General features: G+C 40.4%; 1 protein-coding gene across 1 annotated transcript in view; it reads left to right on the top strand.

Annotated features, from left to right (window-relative positions):
- Positions 1 to 21,003, top strand: part of LOC103681833 (collagen alpha-4(VI) chain-like) — a 95,934-nt gene that overhangs the window by 45,079 nt on the left and 29,852 nt on the right. The window contains 10 exon segments of the mRNA XM_008711419.2: positions 337 to 381; positions 2,196 to 2,249; positions 4,670 to 4,732; positions 5,072 to 5,137; positions 11,089 to 11,142; positions 11,260 to 11,295; positions 15,805 to 15,867; positions 17,627 to 17,689; positions 18,751 to 18,813; positions 19,356 to 19,418. Coding sequence (XP_008709641.2) covers positions 337 to 381; positions 2,196 to 2,249; positions 4,670 to 4,732; positions 5,072 to 5,137; positions 11,089 to 11,142; positions 11,260 to 11,295; positions 15,805 to 15,867; positions 17,627 to 17,689; positions 18,751 to 18,813; positions 19,356 to 19,418 — 570 coding nt within the window.

The following is a 21,003-nucleotide window of genomic DNA, read 5'->3' as shown; positions in this document are numbered from 1 at the left end:
GAAATGCTTCATTTAGTCTTGTGAAAGACTTAACTACTTGTTCCCTGTGCGGAAGTTGAAAAAGAAGTCTTCCTATCCCTTAGAAATTTGGGTTTCTTTTTTTCTTATCTTTTTCTTTGGAAACTAAAACAGCGTATAAGGCTAGTGACTATTTTGGGAATGAAAATGATCATTGTTTTTTAATTTATGAATGCAGTATATGAATGTCACTTTGGAAGTTCTAGATTCTTCTCCCAACAACACCAAAAATATTAGCAAGGAAATTAACATCAAAGCCATATGCACGTACACCTGGTCCTCTTTTCTGTAACAGTTTTATCTTCCTTTGCTCCACAGGGAAGCCCTGGTGATGAAGGTGTTGATGGCTTGGTTGGGGAACAGGTATAGAAAGTTTCTCATTTCTGTTTATCCTCTACTAGTTTGGTATTTATGCTCTCTATTTATACTTTCCAGGACACAGTCTAGAAATGTTAGCATGCATACTCAACAGTGTCTAAAGTTAATCTATTATTTGACCATATCTTCAAAATATAAGGACCCTAGAAAAGTAGCTCTAATCAACTGCCTCCCATAATAACATGTTATTGTCCAGTATTTTATTCCCATTTATTTTTGTTAAATTCTATCAATTAGATATTGTTATGATTATTGTTTTGCTTAGTCATTGCTTATCCAGCTTTGCCCTCATATTTGTTACTTTCACTGATGCCTTCAAAGGAACATGAAAGATCTTGTTTCTTTTGCCTAAGGTACAACTTTTAGAATTTCCTTTAATGGAATTTACAAACTCCTTTAGTTTTTGTTTCTCTGAAAATCTTTATTTTACCATTTTTTCTTCAAAGATTGTTCTCGGGGAAATAATGATTTTCTTTCAGCACTTAGAAAATGGAATTTCATAGTCTTCTGGCTTCTATTGTCTTCTGTCTCTCATTAGTGCTGTTAAGAAGTTATCCATCAAACTCATTTTGTTACTTTTGTCAGCAATCTTAAAAAAATGTATCATGCTGCTTTAAAAATTTCCCTTTCTTTCTGGTGTTCTGCAGTTTCAATATGATGTGTCCAGGTGTGGGTTTCTTTTTATTTAACCTGTTTGGAGCTTGTTAGGCTTTTGAATCTGAGCATTTGTGCTCTCTGTCAGTTCTGGAAACTCCTTAGCAAATTCTCATTTTGAAATGTTTATCCTTCCCATTTTCTCTATTGTCTCTTTATGGAAGTCTAATTGGAAATTTGTGAGACCTTATGCTATCCTCAATGTCTCTTAACTTCTTGTTCATATTTTCTGTTTGTCTTTCTGTACTGAATTCAGAGTACTTTCTCCAGTTTCAAGTTCACTAATCCTTATGTCACTTGTGTTTAACCTGTCAAATGGATTTTTAATTTCAATTTCTCTGATTTTCACTTTAAGAAGTTCTATTTGATTTTTTCTCAATTCTGCTTGGTCTCTTTTTTTTAACAGTTGCTTATTATTTTACTCATTCTTTTTTTTTAAAACCTATTTAAATGTATGAAATATACTTATTTTATATTGTGCATATGATAATTCCAATAGCTGTAGTCATTACAAGTCTGATTTTGCTGCCTGTTGTTTCTGCTGGCTTCTCCCTCATGGTATCTCCCTCACATGTGTTGTGACTTTTGATTGATTGATTTTATTTTATTTTTTCTCTTTTTTTTGTTTCTTTTTCTTTTTTCTTCTTTTCTCTCCTTTTTCCTTTTTTATGATGACTTTTGATTTAAACGCATTTTTAAATGAACTTCATCTGTGAGAAGTCAGTAAGGCCTGCATTGAGGTTGCTTGCTTCTGCCACGTCCTTGGTGGCACATCCTCCTGAGATCCCTTTAAAATAAATGATGAGATCTGTTTTTTCACACGGTCCTCACGGAGTGATCAGAAGTCCCGAGGACAGCCAATGGCTATTGCTTCTCTGGATCTCTGCATTCTCTTTACTCTGAGCTCTAAGGATTTCTCTTGTTCTTTATCAGCTCATGAACGTGTGGAGCATCTCACACTTTGCCGTCTGGAATTTTATATTGTTTTTCAAAGGAAGTATTGTTCAGAGCCTCTACTCTGTCACATACAAGTTGGATGGTAAAGAAATTTCTGCTCTTGGCTAGAATGTGAAACTACATGGAAAAACTTTCTGGTGTGACTTGATATACAAAGCTTCTTTGTATATTTATTTTTCCTTTTCTAGGGTAATCGTGGAGCCCCGGGGTCATCTGGAGAAAAAGGAAATAGGGGAAATCGGGTAAAGTGTGAGGCTGTTCTTCTCTCATATTTCTACTGTATCAACTGACCTTGACAGTTTATTTTTAAGTTCTGGGAAAGAATTCTCTAGTGGTTTAAGTTCTAGATTGGGAGTTAAAGGGCAATAAATACTAGCAATTTGGAATCTTTAGTGAAGACCCTTCCATGCTGCTAGTGATATGAGTGATGGAAACCGGCTTCCTGAGCCTTTGGCACAGTAATCGCCATGCCCTATCTCACGAGCTTTGCAAGGCTCCCTGTCGCCAGTGATTCAGTCTCACACCCCAGACCTCTCAGCCACATCCTTCACTACTGTCAGTCCAAAAGTGTCCTTTCCAGTCAGATTGTACTACTTATTGTCCCCTGAGGATTCCTTGTGCATGCCCACCTCTGTGTCTTAGCTCATGCTAGGTACCCCATCCTCGGGTGGCTTTTTCCCTGCTTCCATCTCCAGTGTTTATTTGAATATCACTTTCTTTCCAATTTCCAGCTCCCCTCTTTCCCCCTCATAGCAGTCTGTAGTGCTCTCTCCCTTCTCTACATCCTTCCCGCATTATATTTCTTTTCTTTTCTTTTTTTTTAAGATTTTATTTATTTATGTGACAGCCAGTGAGAGAGGGAACACAGCAGGGGAGTGGGAGAGGAAGAAGCAGGCTCCCAGCAGAGGAGCCCGATGTGGGACTCGATTCCGGAACAGCGGGATCATGCCCTGAGCCGAAGGCAGACGCTTAACGACTGCGCCACCCAGGCTCCCCAGCCGCATTATATTTCTATGTAAGGGAAGGCAGATGCCTGGTGTATGTACCACAGCCCTGCCTTCCCATGCCCATGGCAGATATTACTAAGCAATTATGGAATCCAGCCAGAGGGATCCATCTCAGAACTGTTATAATCAGCTTCTGTTGATTGACTGGATTAGATAAAGGGTGTGATTATGTTTTTGTGTACCCCTCATGGAATTAGAGTAATGCTTTTACCCCAAGGTGTGGATTGATTTCCTGATAAATAAAACAAGGAGTCACAAGAAATGGTTCTTTATTGGGGGAGGTTTAATTGATAAGCTGCAATTTGGGGATTAGATTTTGGAGAAGGTGGGAGACACCACACTTCTTTCAAGATCAGAGAGCCTTTGGTTTCCATCTAATTTAGTTAAATTCAATAAACACATGTTAAGAGCTTCTTACTTGTAGAGCATATCTAGCAAAACACTTTTTTAAAAAAAGATTTTATTTATTTATTTGTCAGAGACAGCGAGAGAGGGAACACAAAGGGAGTGTGAGAGGGAGAAGCAGGTTTCCCGCCGAGCAGGGAGCCCGATGCAGGGCTCAATCCCAGGGCCCTGGGATCATGACCTGAGCTGAAGGCAGACGCTTACTGGCTGAGCCACCCAGGCACCCCTAGCAAAATACTTGGAAAGTTGGGCACATCATAATAAGAACCAAATGCCAGGCTCTGTACTCAACATTTTAATTTATTATTCCATTTAATTTCCATAACAGCCTGATAAAATGGGTATATCTGTTTCACAAATGAGAAAATTGAATCTTAGAGAAGTCAAAGAAATTTGCCTAGCTAGTAAATTGGATAGCAGGATTGGAATTTAGAATTAAGTAACTCCTTTTATCTTTATACCAGGTGAGGAAAGATAAAGCAGAGTTATAAGTAACAATAAGAAGTGGCATTTTTTTAGAGCCTAGAGAACATTCTGTTCCCAGTGAGTCTAAGAACCAGATCTCAGAGATGGGTCCCACTTCATTATGCTCAGAGTGTGGCATATACCCTCTAGAACCAGGCATATAACACAATTTGAGGAAGGTTCCTGGGGTCGGGGCTCTCCCCGACTCTGCAGGAACCACTGCACAGTGGGGGTACCATTAACAGCAGGTTTTAAGAGAGGTAACCATTTGCTTTTCATGTCGTAGTCTTATGGCAAGTTGCTTCACCTTGCTGGTTCCCTTTCTATAGTAGGAGCTCCAGAAACATTTTTCTCTCTTTTTGCCCCCTTTTCATGAGATCTTACTGTGCCAGTGCTGCCCATGTCTGTGGTAGAGAAAGCCTTCTTCTTATGTGTGTTTCTGTGTAGGAGTATCAGGGAGAAGTGGAAAGATCAGGGACTTGGTGGTAGGGAGAACTGGGTCCAACTTCCCTGAGCCTTAGGTTCCTTGCATGTAATATGCAATTCCTGAGCTGTAAGGGTTCAGTGAGGTAATGCACACCTAGGGCCACATATATCACAGGCCTCCAATAAAAGTATGCTCTTTTCTGCATTGCAACCTCACCTATTTAGCAGCAAATTCTTTAAAGTTCAAGTACTAAATTGCTCTTTTAATGTGATGCTCGTTTTCCCTCTTAATGTTCTCTTTCCTTTAGGTGATAGATGATCTTTTAAAATGACACTTTTCTTCCCCTCTGTGATTTAAGGGCTTGCTGGGACCACCTGGACCTCCTGGAGAACACGGAGAGCCTGGGTTAAGGGGAGACCCTGTAAGTGCTGATGGAAGGATTTCAGCTGCTTTAATCCAGGGACTTATAAACAGTTTGCTTAGACACAAAGACAGCAATTAATTACTCATCAACGAGGCATCCATTCAGCCTGTCTTAGCCTTGCAACAAATAAGAGATTTGTGAGAAGATCCATCTTATAGAACATTTAGGTTCTTAAAGAGTTTGCAACTTTAATTGCATTGGGTATTTGGGATTTCTGAGCAGGCCCGGACAATTAAAAAGGTCTACTTTGGAGCCTTTTAAAAAAATCATATTTCCTGTAATTTCTTTTCCTATCTTTCCCATCCATTTGAGGTAAGCAATCTTTTCTTTTCTCAGGGGGATCCTGGAGCAGATAGTTACATCCAAGGCCCTAAGGGAGAAAAAGGAAGGCGTGGACATCAGGTAAGATGGTCTCTATTTGTTTGGGGATACTGGTACATGTGGGAAAGATGCTAGCTGGTGAAGAAGTCTTGAATGTTCTGGTTGGATCAGCATAGAGAGCAAACCTGTGGGACTCCACTGCCCATGGAGACAGGAGCTCTGAATGCTAATCTCCATTTATAGCCTTGTCTTCGCATCCTTGTCTTGTGGTTCCTTTTTTTCCTGAAAAAGAAAATCTCATTTCCCACAACACCAGTAACACAAGTTACTTAATCTCCTTTATCCTTGGTTTCTTCATCTCCAAAATGAAAGCATCAGGCTCAGTGACACCTAAGATCTTTTCAGTATAAAAATTCCCCAGTTTCCTAATGATGTCTTGATTTAAAAGCAGTTGGGCCATTACACCTCTGACTTGCTTCCCACCACTGCCCATGTTGATTGATGTGACTCGAGTACTAGCCATTTTTAAAGATAAGATCCTTGTCTAGCTTGGAAGATTGGAAGTGTCATGACATAAGACCTCACCAAAGGTAGAAGACTTGTTAACTTTGCAGATGCTGCTAACTGGTTGGAAGCCATATTTAGATGTTTTATGTCCTAGTCATTAAAATGCACGACTGAAAAATGACTGAGGTAACCCAAGTGTCTCAGTCCTCACATCTCGTCATTCCCAATTTCCAGAAACAGGGTCTGCACAGCAACATGTTTACAACTGGAAAGCAACCTCTATTTGCTTTGGACTCCAATTTGCCTCCTTTGACATAACTTTAGGATGTTGATTCTCTTCCCTGAATTGTGGCGCATTCATATCCATTTTATATACGTCCAGGTCCCGAGTAAAATCTGGTTTGTAACAGGATCAGTATTCTGTAGCTATGCCAGAAAACTGTCACTCCTTACTGCAAGAATTTCTTATCTTGTTGTTAATTACAATTATTTTGGACAAACTCCATTGAGAGGGTTCTCTTGGGTGAGTTGAGATCAGAGAGCCCGCTGAATAGCTACTCAATCAGTTATGGGATTGAGCTAAGAGAACAGCCAGGCAGCATCCCTTAACCCACCTGGGCCCTGGTTTCCTCATCTGCAAGGTGGGAAGGTTAGAGAAACCATTTTGAAGTTTCCACGAGTTAGTGGTTGTCATGGGAAGGAAGGTGTATGAATTGAGCTTTGTTTCCATGGATTGCTTGTGGTTTTACAGCTGGGGAGGAACTGCGGCCCCTAGACCAACTTTTCAGTACTGTGTGCATCCCAGCGCCGCAGCCATGGGGAGAACTCCTTCTGGCCGTTTTCAGAGGTCTCCACTGCTGACTTCATAGCTCAGGGCTAACTCGGAACGTCAGATCCCTGAATTGTGTGTGCAAACCAAAATTGTGACCCTCTGAACTGGCTCGTGTCATACTGCACTTGTGTTCCACGTGGTTTCTACTCCCATGCTGAGCTCAAAGAAGGGTGCTAAGTATTCTCTGAATAGATTTGGGTAATAAAAGTCACTCTCACCAATTACATAAGCCTGCTGCTGCAATGTTGAAATTCTAACCAGCTGCGTGCCATTAGAAGATAGACCTCTAGAGGGCAGTCTTTCCTCGTATAGGTTTACTCGGCTATCCCAAGGCAGAAGAGCGTTCCTATGAAAACCAATCGTAAACGGAAATGGAGTAAGCAAAGAAGCAATTACCATTAATTTCTACGGAAATATTTTAAAGTGTTCCCAGATTCCAAAAATAACCTCCCCTAGGCTTCTCTGATACCTTAGGACACATCTTGCTAAGGGATGCGCAAAATAAATTGAGACGCACGAACGCTCACAGAGTTCAAAGCTATGGCGTCTGAATGCTGAGATGATGCTGAGTGTGGTCTCGGGGGCCTCTCACTGCTTGGGGTGCGCGCTGCCTCTGTAAAGGCTCGCTGCGTAAAACACATGCTGAGCGCGGTTTCCACTTTGCCCCCTTTGCCGTAAAAGTGAAAATCCTCCTTGAATTTCTTTTGGTTAGCGAAACCTGGTACTAATGTAGATCTTTCATAAACGTGAAGTGGCTGAACACACACTTTTAAAAAGGGAGGATACCTGGATTTGTTTCTGAGTTGAACCAAAGAGCAGATTCTATGTTGCAATTTGGAAGGAGACAGTCCCCAGTATGAAGCTGGCTTTTAAAGGAAACAAAGTTATTTTAACATCCAGTATGGGAGAAGGGATGGAAAACCCGTCATGCTTTTCCACTTCTGAGAAGGAAAACCAATACAACCCTTTTGGAAGGCAATCTGACAACATACATCAGCTAGGACTGCTGTTTGTTGCTTATATATTTTAATATACACAGGTTTATATATTTTAATATACAAGTTTATATATTTTAATATACAAGTGACAAATATACAAGTGACAAAGTCTGACTGGCAGTGTTTAGCTAATAAACATGTTTTTGATAATCCAGGGAAAGGTGATTCCTGGTTTGGTACACTAGCTCAATGATGTCATCAAAAGCCAGGGATGTCATCAGGGACTCAGCCCCTTTCTTCCATGGTGCCCTCCTCAGTGTGGTGCCTGGGCTTAGCTGCCCAAGCATTTAGTCTTCACTTTTACATAAAATGCCAGACGGAAAGGTGCTTTCCTATCATCAGGGCACTGCCAGCAATATTCTTTTTGGCTCATTGGCTGGCTCCTGTGCTCCCCACTTGCGCTTGCCCCATTTTAAGAGACCCAGAGAAAGCAGGTTTCTGGCAGATGAAATGAGATTTCCATAACTGGTTCAGACCCGTCATAACTCATCCTTTGGAGCTGGGCGTGTTGTCCCAAATGAAACAGATTTTCTTAGCAAGAAAGAAAGGGGCAAGAGTGTTGTGTAGCCCCCAACTGTGTCTGCCACAGATTTAGATGTATATATATCCTTTGATCCAGTCTTTCCAGTTCTGGAAATTTATCTAGAAGCTAATCATGGACCAACACAAAAATTTAGCTCCAAGGATAGAGATAAGATTATTAAGTTTTAAATCACTACACTGCTTGAATGTCTGATGGTAAGGGGTTGTTTATATAAACAATGGCACATGATCAAATATTACTAAGCTACGAAAAATAGTTTAGAAGACTGTTTCATAACAAGGGAAACATTCATGATGCAATATTAAGTGAAAAGACCAGATTACAAAACTCTGTATTCAGCAAGAGTCCAAATTGGTAGAATGTAGCTATATCTATCTATTCTGGAAGGATAAACACCCAGAAATTGTGCATTTTTTTTTCTTAACCTTATTCTCTGAATTGTTGAAATATTCTATGATGAACTTGTATTATTTCTTACCCCGACTTTTCATTTTGAAAAATTTTAAATCTACAGAAAAAGTTGTAGTTGCAAGAACAGCATAGTGAACACCAACTGTTATTATTTAGCCTTATTTACTTTATGTCTCTCTATACAAATACATAGGTAACCTTTGATATATTTTGTTGAGCCATTTGATTAGTTAATTATTTAATTAATTAAGGATTAACTGAAGGTCTTATAAGATTTCTCTTCCAAATATTCAACAAGTATCTTTCAAGAACAAGTACTTTCTCTTATATAAACATAATACAGTCATCATACTCAAAAAATTTAATATGGCATAAAATTATTTTCTAATATGCAGTCTGTGTTCACATTTCCACACTTACCCCAATGATACCCTCCATGGGTATGTTTACTGTTATTGTTCTGAGATCCAATCAAGGACTTCGTGGCATATTTAGTTGTTTTGACTCAGTTGTATCCTTCAATCACAGCTGTTGTCTAGTTATTTGTTTCCATGACATTGACATTTCTGACCAGTTATTTTGCTAAACATCCCTCAATTAGGATTTTTCCGATTCTTTCCTCATGACTAGATTCAGGTTAAGCATTTTTGGCAGATTAAGTAAGGTGGTACCCTTCTTTTTAAAAAATTTTTAAAAGATTTTATTTATTTATTTGCCAGAGAGCAAGAGCACGAGTAAGAGCAAGAGAGAGAGCGAGAGAGAGGGAGAGAGAGAGAGTACAAGCAGGGGGGTTAGCAGGCAGAGGGAGAAGCAGACTCTCTGCAGAGCAGAGAGCCCAACGTGGGACTCAATCCCAAGATCCAGGGATCATGACCCAAGCCAAAGGCAGACGCTTAACTGACTGAGCCACCCAGGCGTCCCTAGGCGGTACCCTTCTCAGTCACCAGGAGGGACACTGTGTCTGGCTGTCTCGTTACTGGTGCATTAATTTGGTCACTTGATGAAGATGGGGTTCACTAGACTTATCCATTGTAAACATATTTTTCCCTCCTTGTAATGATCAGGTAATCTGGCAATGATATTCTGAGACTGTAAATTTCTTGGTTCCCTGTCTTTCACCTAATGATTCCAGCATCTGCCCAAATGATTCCTTTGCTATGCTGGCTGCAAAAAACTGTCTACTATTGAAATGAAAAAATGATAAACATTTTACGAAGGAGAATCTTTTTTATATCTAGACCATGGGAGCACCTTGTTTGAAGCCTACTTTCTCATACAGCCTACTATATTAAAAAAAAAAAAAATTCCCATTCTAAAAGTACACTACTGGGGCACCTGGGTGGCGCGGTCCATTAAGCGACTGACTCTTGATTTCAGCACAGGTCACGATCTCGGGGTCCTGGGATCCAGCCCTAAAGGCTCTGCACCCAGCAGGGAGTCTGCTTCAGGATTCTCTCTCTCCCTCTCCCTCTCATTTCTCTCTCTCAAATAAATAAATAAATAGATCTTTAAAAAAGAAAAAGTAACACTACAGATATTTGGGAATACAGAAAAATAAAATGTAGAGAAAAAAATTAATAGTTCCAGTAGCCAAGAAAAACATCAGTTTACGGAACTTTCCCAGCTTGGTGATGGCAAAGCTATTCTCCCTGTGAAAGTCAGATAAGGATCCCATGGGCTTATTAAAAAATGTTCTAGTACAGTATAAAGAAATGAAGAAACATCATTTTATCTTTCTCCATATTTGGGATAAATTATTCTTTCAGAGAATTTAACATACTTGAAAAGAATGTTATGACACATTTTTTCTCCTTCATAAGCTTTTGAGAAACATAATTTTTAATGGTTGCATACTATTTCAGTAAGTGTTTCTACCATAATTTTATCAACATTTCCCTCATATTGTGGGATATGTAATTGTTTCAGAATTTAATCTATTATAAATAACAGCTGGAAGAACAGCTTTGCACAAATGTTTTTATTTCGGTATCTCACATTCTTTCCCTATTTATGAGTTCTTACTGAGTTAGCATGTGACTTTACTGAGTATCTAAAATATCCCTACTTGGGATTCAGGTGGTTTCCATTTCTCCTAAAAGATGGACTCATTTTCTCTGGACACCACTCATCTCATTTCTGACCTTAAAGAAGTGAGAGCACTGAGGGTTTCCTCATCCTGGATGTGTATAACCTCTCCCTCCATCATCATTGGTCTATACTGATCACTCTGCACGTGCAGAGACTCGCTCTTCTGCCTTCTGCTTGTCTGCCAGTCTGTACCCTATATGATGGGCAGAAAGGGAAGTACTGGTATTTTCAAATATTAAGCACTGGTTATTGGGGAATATGTCTGACTACTGTCCCAGCATGATGAACCCAGAGGAGTTGTCACATGAACAATCTTTGGAGAAAGGTGCCTACAATGTGGCTATTTTAAAACACCAGAATTAATCCATTTGCTTCTAGAGAAGTTCTGACCAATAGAACTTTCTGAGATCTAATATCCTATATCTGTGTTGTCTAATATGGTAGCCACTAGCCACATGTAGTTATTGGACACTTGACATTTGTATAGTATAACTGAGAAACTGCATTTTTAATTTAATTTAATTTTAATGAATTTAAAATTGATAGCTACCTGTGGCTAGTGGCCTCTGTATTGGAGAGCCCATGTCTGAAGAATAAATCCAGAAGGGTGTAGGCATCTAAACTTACATTCCCTTTATTTCTTCCTTTTCAGGGACGTTCTAGTTTTGATGGACCTCAGGGAGAACCTGGAAATGTTGGCCCTCAGGTAAGTACAACCACTCATGGGTCGTATTTCACCTGCTTTTGTGGAGGAGAGAGGTCGTCTGGGGTGGAAATGGGCTTGTTTCCTTCTCTAAGGTCTCTGCTTCTCTTCTACTTGTAGGGGTCAAGAGGAAGACGAGGTGTGCCAGGGCTGAAGGTCAGTGTTTTCTGAAAAATTTTGCTTCTCATTCCACAGATATGGCTACTTTAAAGTTCTCTCTGAGGTCAAGGGGAATTCTGGTTGGGCTGTCTGAGGTTGCCGGAGGATCACTGAGAAGTTTTCATCGAGACCTTTTCCATGAAGAAGAAAAAGTTAATATGGTTCTCTGCTTCTCCTCCAACCTGGTATAATATTTCATTTAGGTTGAAAGGAAGCTAATACCTTAGTGATTCTAAAGGAAGCTAATACCTCCAAAATAATGATTTTTCCATTTAAAGAAGTGGGACTTTCTGTGGGTGCTCAAGGGGATCTCATAGTCCCTAAACAATGAAAAAAGATTGAGCTTTTACCTTTTATCCAAATGGGAAGGATGTGATTTGCGGGTAGGATAGGGGCTATCTCTGCAGGGGAACTGTATTTTACTAAGCAATTATCTAGCACCGGTCATTGCCCTACACCATTATTTCTAACACCTCAAGTAAAACTTTCTACAACCCCAGGAGTTATGAGCACCATTGGTTACCTTTTACAGATAAGAGAGAAGATACAGATTTAGCAAAACTTATCAGAGGTCACATGGCTAATAATCAGTGGAGACAGGATTCAAATCCAAAGATTAGGATGCTCTCAGAAATTTTTTTAACAAAATAAATTTATTATGTAGATTTCTCTCTAACACAGTGTGGTCATGCTCTGCTGGTATTTTTTTCTGGCATTCTCATGATTTAGAGATGGACGAAAAGTCAGAGATCAATTTATGTCAACTCTAAGCCCGTGTGTGTGTGTGGGGGGGGGGGGGCAATGACTTCTGACCTCCTAGGTACAAAAGAAGATGGAACCTCTAGTCTTCAGACCAAACAGGTTAGAAAAGCATGGATATTGAGAAATTCCAATTCTCAAAAATCCAAAGAAGTTTTGTTGACACTAGTAAAATATTATTTCTCACAAAATGTTTAGGATTTGAAATAAATTCTTTTTTTAAAAAAGAAGTTTTATTTATTTATTTAAGAGACAGAGAGTGAGAGAGAGAGAGAACACAGAGGGAGAGGGAGAAGCAGACTCCCCACTGAGCAGAGAGCCCGATGTGAGACTCGATCCCAGGACCCTGAGATCATGACCTGAACTGAAGGCAGATGCTTAACCGACTGAGCCATCTAGGTGCCCTTAAATAGATTTTTTCTGGTACTTTTAATTTGGTTTTAATACTTGTGAAATAAATAATGTCTTGAACTATCATTTTATCCCCACAGTATTATACTGTTTTTATCCCCACAAGGCAGAAAGAAATAGGCTACGTTTTGGAGAAATTAAGTGGCTCTCGGCAATGGAAGGAATTTCCTGCTCTTGAATTATTTAATTCTTTTGTGATGCTATGTGTAGTTTATCTAAATATCCGTTCAGTTCACCATGGGTTCTCTGCTCAGTTGGGTCACGGTCATTTTTGTTTCCCTATGTCACCCCATCTCCTGTGTTATTCTTTTTAAAATTTAATCTAAATCAGAGTGAAACCTGTGCATACATACATTGAAAGTCAAATTGCATTCGTAAGCTTATCATGAAAAATATCTCCCTGTCCATTCTTTCCAGCTTTTCGGGAGCACTCACTTTCATCTCTGTGGGCTATTCCTTCTGGTATTATTGCTGGTTTTCTAAACAGCATGTCTACTTTGGTGTTCTTTGTTTTTCAGTTTGGGATGTTTTTCTCTCAATTTCTGACTATGGGGGATAAAGATTTTTCTTAACTTGTCCGTTTCCTTCTCCGTACACTTGCCTCCAGCTCATCCTTGCAATACACTTAGTTTCTTCACTTGTGGTCAAGTCAGTTCATTGCTCATATGACGACTAGGCAAGTATTATTTGCAGCTATGTAACTTTTGTTTTCCTTGACGCACCCCCCTCCCTATTTGCTTTGTGTTCTATGTGCCTATTACCAGTTAATTACAAAGCTCTTTGAGAAAACTGATCACCTCCCAATATATTCAAACACGTGGGGTTTATTTCTCTTGAATTTCTCTAATTCAGCTCTAATTCAGACCGATTGCGGTCTGGGCCTCTGCACTGTTGTCTTTTTATCGGGACAAATTGTGGAACAGCGACCTCTCATTTTGGGAGCAGAGAAAAATGGGTGCAAACTGCTGCCTTTCATAGGAAGCCTCTCCATTCAGCACATTGGAATCTTGATGAATCCCTGTCACGGTTTGCTCTTTTTCCTATTCGAGCTTTGATTTTTTTAAAACAAGAGATAAAATTGTAACTATTTGCAGACTTGAGGGTGAAGTGGGCTTATCCAACATGTCAATAGTTTGCTAGTTAACCCAGTGTTGGAACCTGGGTCATAAGATTTTTTTATGGAAAATATTGTATTATGGCAAACAAATCAATACAGAATTTATTTTGACAATAAAGGAAAACTTTAACTTGTTAATTATAATACAGCTGAGAATATCATTCATTTTTTTAATGTGTCTGTAAACCCACTAGCCTCCAGCAATTATTTTCACATTCGTGTGTTTCCTGTACAAGATAGATAATAGTTATTATAATGGGTATACTATTTTATAGTCTGCTTTTCTGTTTCCAAATCTTCATATTATCATTTTAATATATTACAGCATACTCTGTAGAAGAACTCTGATTTGCTAAACAATTCTTACGTTGAGCATTTGGGTAATTTCTGCTATGTTGGATATCATGGTCAGTGATGGAAAGAAAAACTGTATTATAGGGTTTTTGTTTTGTTCCTGCTTTTGATTTGCTGAAAGGATTTCCTTAATATAAATGTACAGACATGGAGGTACAATAAAAGAGTCTGAACTTTGCTTCATAGAGCCAAATTGTTTTCAGAATGTTGCACAGTGAATGTCAGTAATGCGATGTGCAAACATTTCACAACCTATTTCAAAATTTCTAGCTACATGCCTTTTAAAACACAAACTGAAGGTTGCTGGAGGGGAGGTGGGTGGGGCGATGGGGTAACTGGATGACGGGCATTAAGGAGGGCACCTGATGTGATGAGCACTGGATGTTATACGCAACTGATGAATTTTTTTTTTAAAGATTTTATTTATTTATTTGACAGAGATAGAGACAGCCAGCGAGAGAGGGAACACAAGCAGGGGGAGTGGGAGAGGAAGAAGCAGGCTCCCAGCGGAGGAGCCTGATGTGGGGCTCGATCCGGTAATGCCAGGATCACGCCCTGAGCCGAAGGCAGACGCTTTAACCGCTGTGCCACCCAGGCGCTCCATCAACTGATGAATTTTTGAACTCTACGTCTGAAACCAATGATGTGCTATATGTTGGCTAATTGAATTTAAATTAAAAAATAAGAAAAACTTGGTCATGTTTATGAATCTAGAAATCAACTGTTAAAGAGCAGAATAATACAGCAATAATAATCAAGAGAAGCGCTTCCCATTTACCGGAATAGTTTTAAAAACTTAAGAAGCACGAGGAATTGATCCATGTAGTGCATTAATTCTGAGTTCAAGATTTTTTCTCTTTGCAAATCTTTGAATAAATAGTAACCTTCCCAACACAGGAACAACATGAAAAAGAAGGCAGAATAATTCACAAAATGGGTATTATGCTCAACCTTAGAAAATGTATCTTCTCTGTAGAAGTGAAAGTATTAATTTGAGGGAGAATTTAAAACAGTTATTTAGAACAGAACCTGCAGGGTTTTGTTTTGTTTTTAAGATATTATTTATTTATTATTTGAGAGAGAGAGCACACGAGCAGGGTGAGGGGCAAGGGGGGAAACAGGCTCTCCACTGAGCAGGGAACCTGATGCTGGCTCTTTCCCAGGACTGAGCCGCCCAGGCACCCCGAATATGTAGGATTTTAAAGCCAGTTTTCTGGGAGCACCTGGGTGGCTCAGTCAGTTGAGCGTCTACCTTTGGCTCAGGTCATGATCCCGGAGTCCCAAGATCCAGCCCCACATCAGGGTCTCTGCTCAGTGGGGAGTCTGCTTCTCCCTCTTCTTCTGCCCTTCCCCCTGCTCCTTATCTCTCTCTCTCAAATAAATAAAATCTTTTTTTAAAAAAGCCAGTTTTGTGCCATTTCTTTATGTGCTTTATGTGCTTTGAATGTCCCAAAATATCACGCTTGTCGCTGTATTCAACATTCTGAGTTTCTTCACGGTCCTTAACACCAGTGAGCATTTAGCCCCTGTCCCTTAAAAGGAATGGATGGGCTTTTAGGGACTTGTTATTAAGTTAAATGGGAGCTTGGGTTGCTTAATCAAAGTATTTTTGCTTCTATTACCAGCTAAGATATTGGAAGGAGACGTGAAAAGACTGGGAAAGACAGTAAGAATTTGGTTTTGTAGAATAAGTGGAACCCCCTCTCCCCATATCCTCTCCAATCCCAAGTGAACTGAACGCAGACAATCAAAGTTTTTTTGTCTTTCTCTTGTGGCTTTCAAGTGCCATCTTGCAGGAAAGGCGACCTTCAGTAGGAACACTAATGGCGCCTGGTGAACTCACTAAGTTTTGCTCATTTTGACAGGGTGCGCGTGGAGAATCCGGTGAACAGGGTTACCAAGGGGAGCTTGGATACCCAGGCTCACAGGTTGTATCAGTCAATTTGTTTTTTTAGTGCTAAAGGATATTTGTTTGAAATTATCACTTAGATTCTTGGATAGGGATTTAATGTATATCAGAATGGCCTTGGATATCTCTTTTCTAGGGCCTTCCAAAGCAAATTGTATAGTCTCTCTCCTGGGCAGTTTAAACTCCAATAGCTAATATTTACTGAGTTCTTGTTATGTCTTAAATATGGCCCGAAGCACTTGTATTAACCCATTTAATCCTTCAACGGAGGGTTGTTATCCCTATTTTACAGAGAGAAATGGAAGGGGGGGGGATGGAGAAGTTAGGTAAATTGGCCAAACTCACACAATTAGTGAATGATAAAGATGGGATTCAAACTCAGGCAGGCTAGTTAAAAAATCTATGTTCTTAATTACTGCCTCTGAAAGCTGTGTATTCAAAGTACTCAAATTTGGCATGAGAAATCAGCAAAGTGTTTATTGAGAATCTGATATACATAGGGCACTTTGCTAATAGGCGTGGGATGTTCAGAACATTAAGGCAAGGAAGGGTCTTGCCCTCAAGTGGGGTGTTGTAAACTATTCAGTGATAACTGGAAATTTGAACTTCCAACCAGTTCTTTTGGAATCTTCTAAGCGTAACCCAAATCTATCACTCTGTAAATCCTTCTGGAACATGTCCTACATCTTTCTTTTAAAGGTCAGATTGTTTCCAAGTATCAAGTGGAAGAACTTTAAAACAACAACTCTTACTAACACATTGAATCATTCTCCATAACTTCAAAAATTCTATGCGCGTCAAGCGATAATTTTGAAAGGTTTCTGTTGTTTTTTGACTTGACAAAGGTACGAAAGAACGAAATGGGTGATCAAAGTGTAATTAGAGATTGTATTTTTTTTATGATAGAAAATAGTGTCTGAACATGGGGGGAAACAACCGAGAGATGAATTTTTGCCTTTTTTTTGATCACTGGCTTAATTCAAATTTGGACCCCCTGCCACTGTGGCGTTGTGGCTTTCTCTTTTATATTCATTTTATCATACCGCTGAGTGCAAGAGGAACGAGTTGTGTTGTGAACCATGAGCAAGATAATCGACAGAACCTCTCCTTAATTTCACCTCCCACTGGGATGTGGGCATGACGCTCTATTTAAATAGGTGATTACAATACCTCATGCAGGAGTATAGAAGCCACGATCCGTGCTTCTAATAGGAAAGCATTTCTCAGAAAAGCTGGAGGAAAATTAGTGTTGGAATCAGTAAAGTGAAATAGATTGGGGAGAAAATGAGTACCTCCCCAGCAATGTGCCCAGTGCGATTAGGCTCTTGTGCTATAGAGAACAGGCAAGTGTACTATTGGTTCTTGATAAAATCAAAATGCACTCTCTGGTCCTCAGCCCTTGTATGTCTAAAGAAAAGGTTGAATTTTCAAAGGAGATCAGTATCCTAGCAGCTCCTCTCATTCGCCTTTTAGGATTTGAAGTTAGTTGGGCGTATTAAAATATAAAAGCAGTGTTCTGAAGTTTTCGGGCTCATCAGGTCCTACCGCAGAGGTGGTTACAGACACAGGTGCTGAAGGCTCACGTCCGGTGCTTCGGTGGTGCGAGCCTGGGGTGCTCGCGTGCAGATGCTGCTCAGCAGAGTATGGGAAACACGATAGCGATGGGTCAGGGCACCCCGATTTGTGCTCCCATCAGGGACCAAGGTGACTTTGTGGTCACATGGGGAATGAATAGCTCCATAAACACTGGTTGAACTTTAATTTCATCTTTGGACCAGGGACTGAGAGGAAGGCAAGGACCACCAGGAAATTCTGGACAAAGAGGCTTACCGGGTGTTGAGGTAGGTTTGAAAAACTAAAAGCTACAGCAGAGCTGCTCATTAACAACGGCCAGTTCAGACAGCTGAGTGTTCCGGACTGATAACATAGAGCTACGCTGTTTGCTCTGGGATTGGTGGGTATCAGGGGTTTCTAGAAATAGCTAATTTGATCCCTGGGTGTACCCCCTTCTACTCTAGGTGCATTGTGGGAATACAGTGATCGGTAAGATTGGGTCGGAGCTCCAGGGTTGTTTAACACAAGCTCATAGTGACTTACCTATAGTGCAAGAAAAAATACAACTGTGAAAGGGGTATAAATGACTTATTGCTCATAAACATGAAAAGGAAGCATCGCCGTCCCAATTTTATAGATGAGGAGACCGAGGCTCAAAGGGATTAAAAATGATTTGTCATCTGGGTAGGAAGTGGCCAAACTGGCTCCCAGCTTAGTTCCTTCTGGGGCCCCTTCTCCTCCTGACCCAGGATCCCAGTGCTTCCTAGAAGGGTCAGACCTCATTGAGAGAGCTGATCAGGAGAGGCTTCCTAATGACGGGAGCATCTGACATAGCTTAACCCCGAGCAGCGTGATCTAAGGTAGGGATAAGCACCTTGATCTGGAGATTCAAAACAGCAGCTCCAGGGCGGCCTGTGTCCTAGTTCTGTTCTTACTCTCGCGATCAGGAAGAGTCTAGCCCTGTAAACCGCTTGTATGGTTTTCATTTTCATTTGATAATATTTTCTGTTTGGAGCGGGTGAAAGTCCAGGTGTTTGTCTTCCCGATCTCCTAATCAAATGGTGTTTTTCCCTCTAGTAGCCAGATCATTGCTCCAGTGCTCAGCACTTGGTAGATGTGGCCTCTTGCACAGAACGCCTCCCTCCTCCTGCCCCACCCCACCCCCCAGCCCAGAGGTTAAATGTGCATAGGAAGCATTCTGTCTGTTGAAGGATACAATTAATTGTATAAAACATCGAAGGTGATTTGTGAATATATTACCAGTTCCAGACCATTTCAATAATAGCAAGAGAGTCAGATAGATAACTTTGTGGCCCTCGAGGTGATTTTAGTCCTGATCTTATTACAGGGGATTGCTGGGCTTCCCGGACCAATTGGTTCCAAAGGAAAAGCTGGACCAACAGGAATGAAGGTAAATGTCAGAGAACACATCTTTTTTGATTGCAACTTGGGTTTTCTTATGCAAAAGAAAGCTTACGTGATCATTTCAAGCAGGAGTTTCTGATATAGTTGGTGGTGGTATTGCCTGGCCATTACTTCATAGATGGACAGATGGATACAGAAAGGGAAGACATATAGACCGACATATAGAAGGATGGATGGATAGATGGCCACCTATATCAGTAGGCAAAGACATATCAACAGAAAGATAAATATATGGATTCACTGCAAATATAGATTCTCACATTCACACCTATAAAAGCCAGAATAATATAAAATTCTGTTCCTGGTGCTTCATACCTGGTTTTGCTAATTTTTAGTGCCAAAATCTCTACTATTTACTAGTTATTATCTGTATGTAACAAAATCTAGAGGAAGATACTTACTTTGGACTATATGGTGATGCCACTAAGACCTGAAAAGGATGACTGTAGAATCTCTAAGAAAAATGACATATGATTGCATGAACTCACAGGAGAAAATTAACTTCGTGTTTACCTTTTATTGCAAAAGGGGGATGTTGGTGATGTAGGAGCCACAGGCCCGCGGGGTCCACAAGGACTAAGAGGGCAACCTGTAAGTCCACTTTCTCTGTTTTGGACTCTTGATTCAATTTCTTGTTTGTTATTTGCTCTTGCTTCACACCAAATTCTAATATCCTTGATGAATATTTGGGACACAAATATGATTTGATCCCCAGAGCTGTTGTGAATTTAAAGAGTCAAAGATTCTCAAATTCTTCCTATAAATCAAGAACCTGCAGACATCTCGGGATGTGCTTTGCCTTCTCCCACGCTGTTGCAGAGGGACGTGCCAGTGAGCCTTTTCTGTGTGACAAAGCTGTTTTATAAGCATGTGAGACTTTTTGGAATACAGATGTGTTCTATGAAACATTTTTTCCAGGGAAACAAATAAGACAGGCGATCAGAATCACAAACTTTTAAGTGCATGGGCTCAATTACCCACAGCATAGAAATAACCTTTGGAGGCCAAGCATTGTCAGAGGTTTACTTCAATAGATAACTCTACCAGAGACAGGGCTACACAGTTATACCTTCCTTAGTCATCCCTCTAAACATGAGAGCAAGTTAGTTATTTTGTGACTATTTTCAATTCACCTTTTTATTGGAATGAGCTTTATGATATGGAAAAGCGTTGTCTGTCCTGCACCTATTTATTTCTGAGAATTCTTTCATCAACAGTGGGCAAGACCTGCTGTTGTTTTGCACTCAGCACTGAAATCACATTTGTTAGCCAGGGGAGGAGAGAAAAGCAGGCTGAAAAGCTTAAACGTAAACGTGGAAGGGAAAGAACAGAACAGGATTGTTGTCCAGTAGCGTTCTGCCTCCACACTCGAGCCAGCTGATGAAGTTAACACTGTTCAACTTTGGGAAAATGCCCTGATTTAAAATGATGCAAAGATTGTTCCTACTGATCTCTCCCTGGGGCAGACCAAGCTGGGGAGCAATGCCTTTCTGGAAGGTGTCATTTCAGGAACGTCAGAGGCAGATTTCTCCAAAATAGACAGTTTGGGTCTCTGGGGTTGTAGATGCCTGAGGCTCTGTGTGTCCGTCAGTGGAGAGAAGATGGAATAACAGCAAATGAACCTCATGTGCACCCTTTTTGTCTTCTAATAATTCATCTTTGGCAATCTTCTTTATCTTATTCTTTTTTATTTTCTAACATTTCAAACTTTCCTCCTTAGGCCATAAAAATGATCTTTGTGGCTTAAAATTTAAAATTGTCCTTTTTAGTTGACTATTTGGTTTAGGTGCAGTTTTTGTCCATTCAGCAAAAAACACCTAAAAGGTTCCGAATTCAGTCCTTAATATAGGAAGCACACTGTGTATATGTACAGATGCTAGGATCCCAGTAGCATCATCAACATATTCATAACGGTTAGCATCACCATCACCTCCACCTCGACCATCACTGCCTCCACCATCACCTCCACCACTGCTACCACCCACCACCCCTGCCATCACTGCCTCTACTATCACCTCCACCTCCACCACTGCCACCACCATCACCTCCATCACCATCACCTCCACCACTGCTACCACCACCCCTGCCATCACTGCCTCCACTACTACCTCCACCACCACCACCGCCACCACCATCACCTCAACCACCATCATTTCCACCACCACCATCTCCACCA

This window comes from Ursus maritimus, unplaced genomic scaffold, assembly GCF_017311325.1.
Source record: "Ursus maritimus isolate PB19 unplaced genomic scaffold, ASM1731132v1 scaffold_20, whole genome shotgun sequence".
Taxonomy (NCBI): domain Eukaryota; kingdom Metazoa; phylum Chordata; class Mammalia; order Carnivora; family Ursidae; genus Ursus; species Ursus maritimus.
The sequence above is the reverse complement of the archived record's forward strand: the minus strand, read 5'-3'. Positions and strand labels throughout refer to the sequence as shown.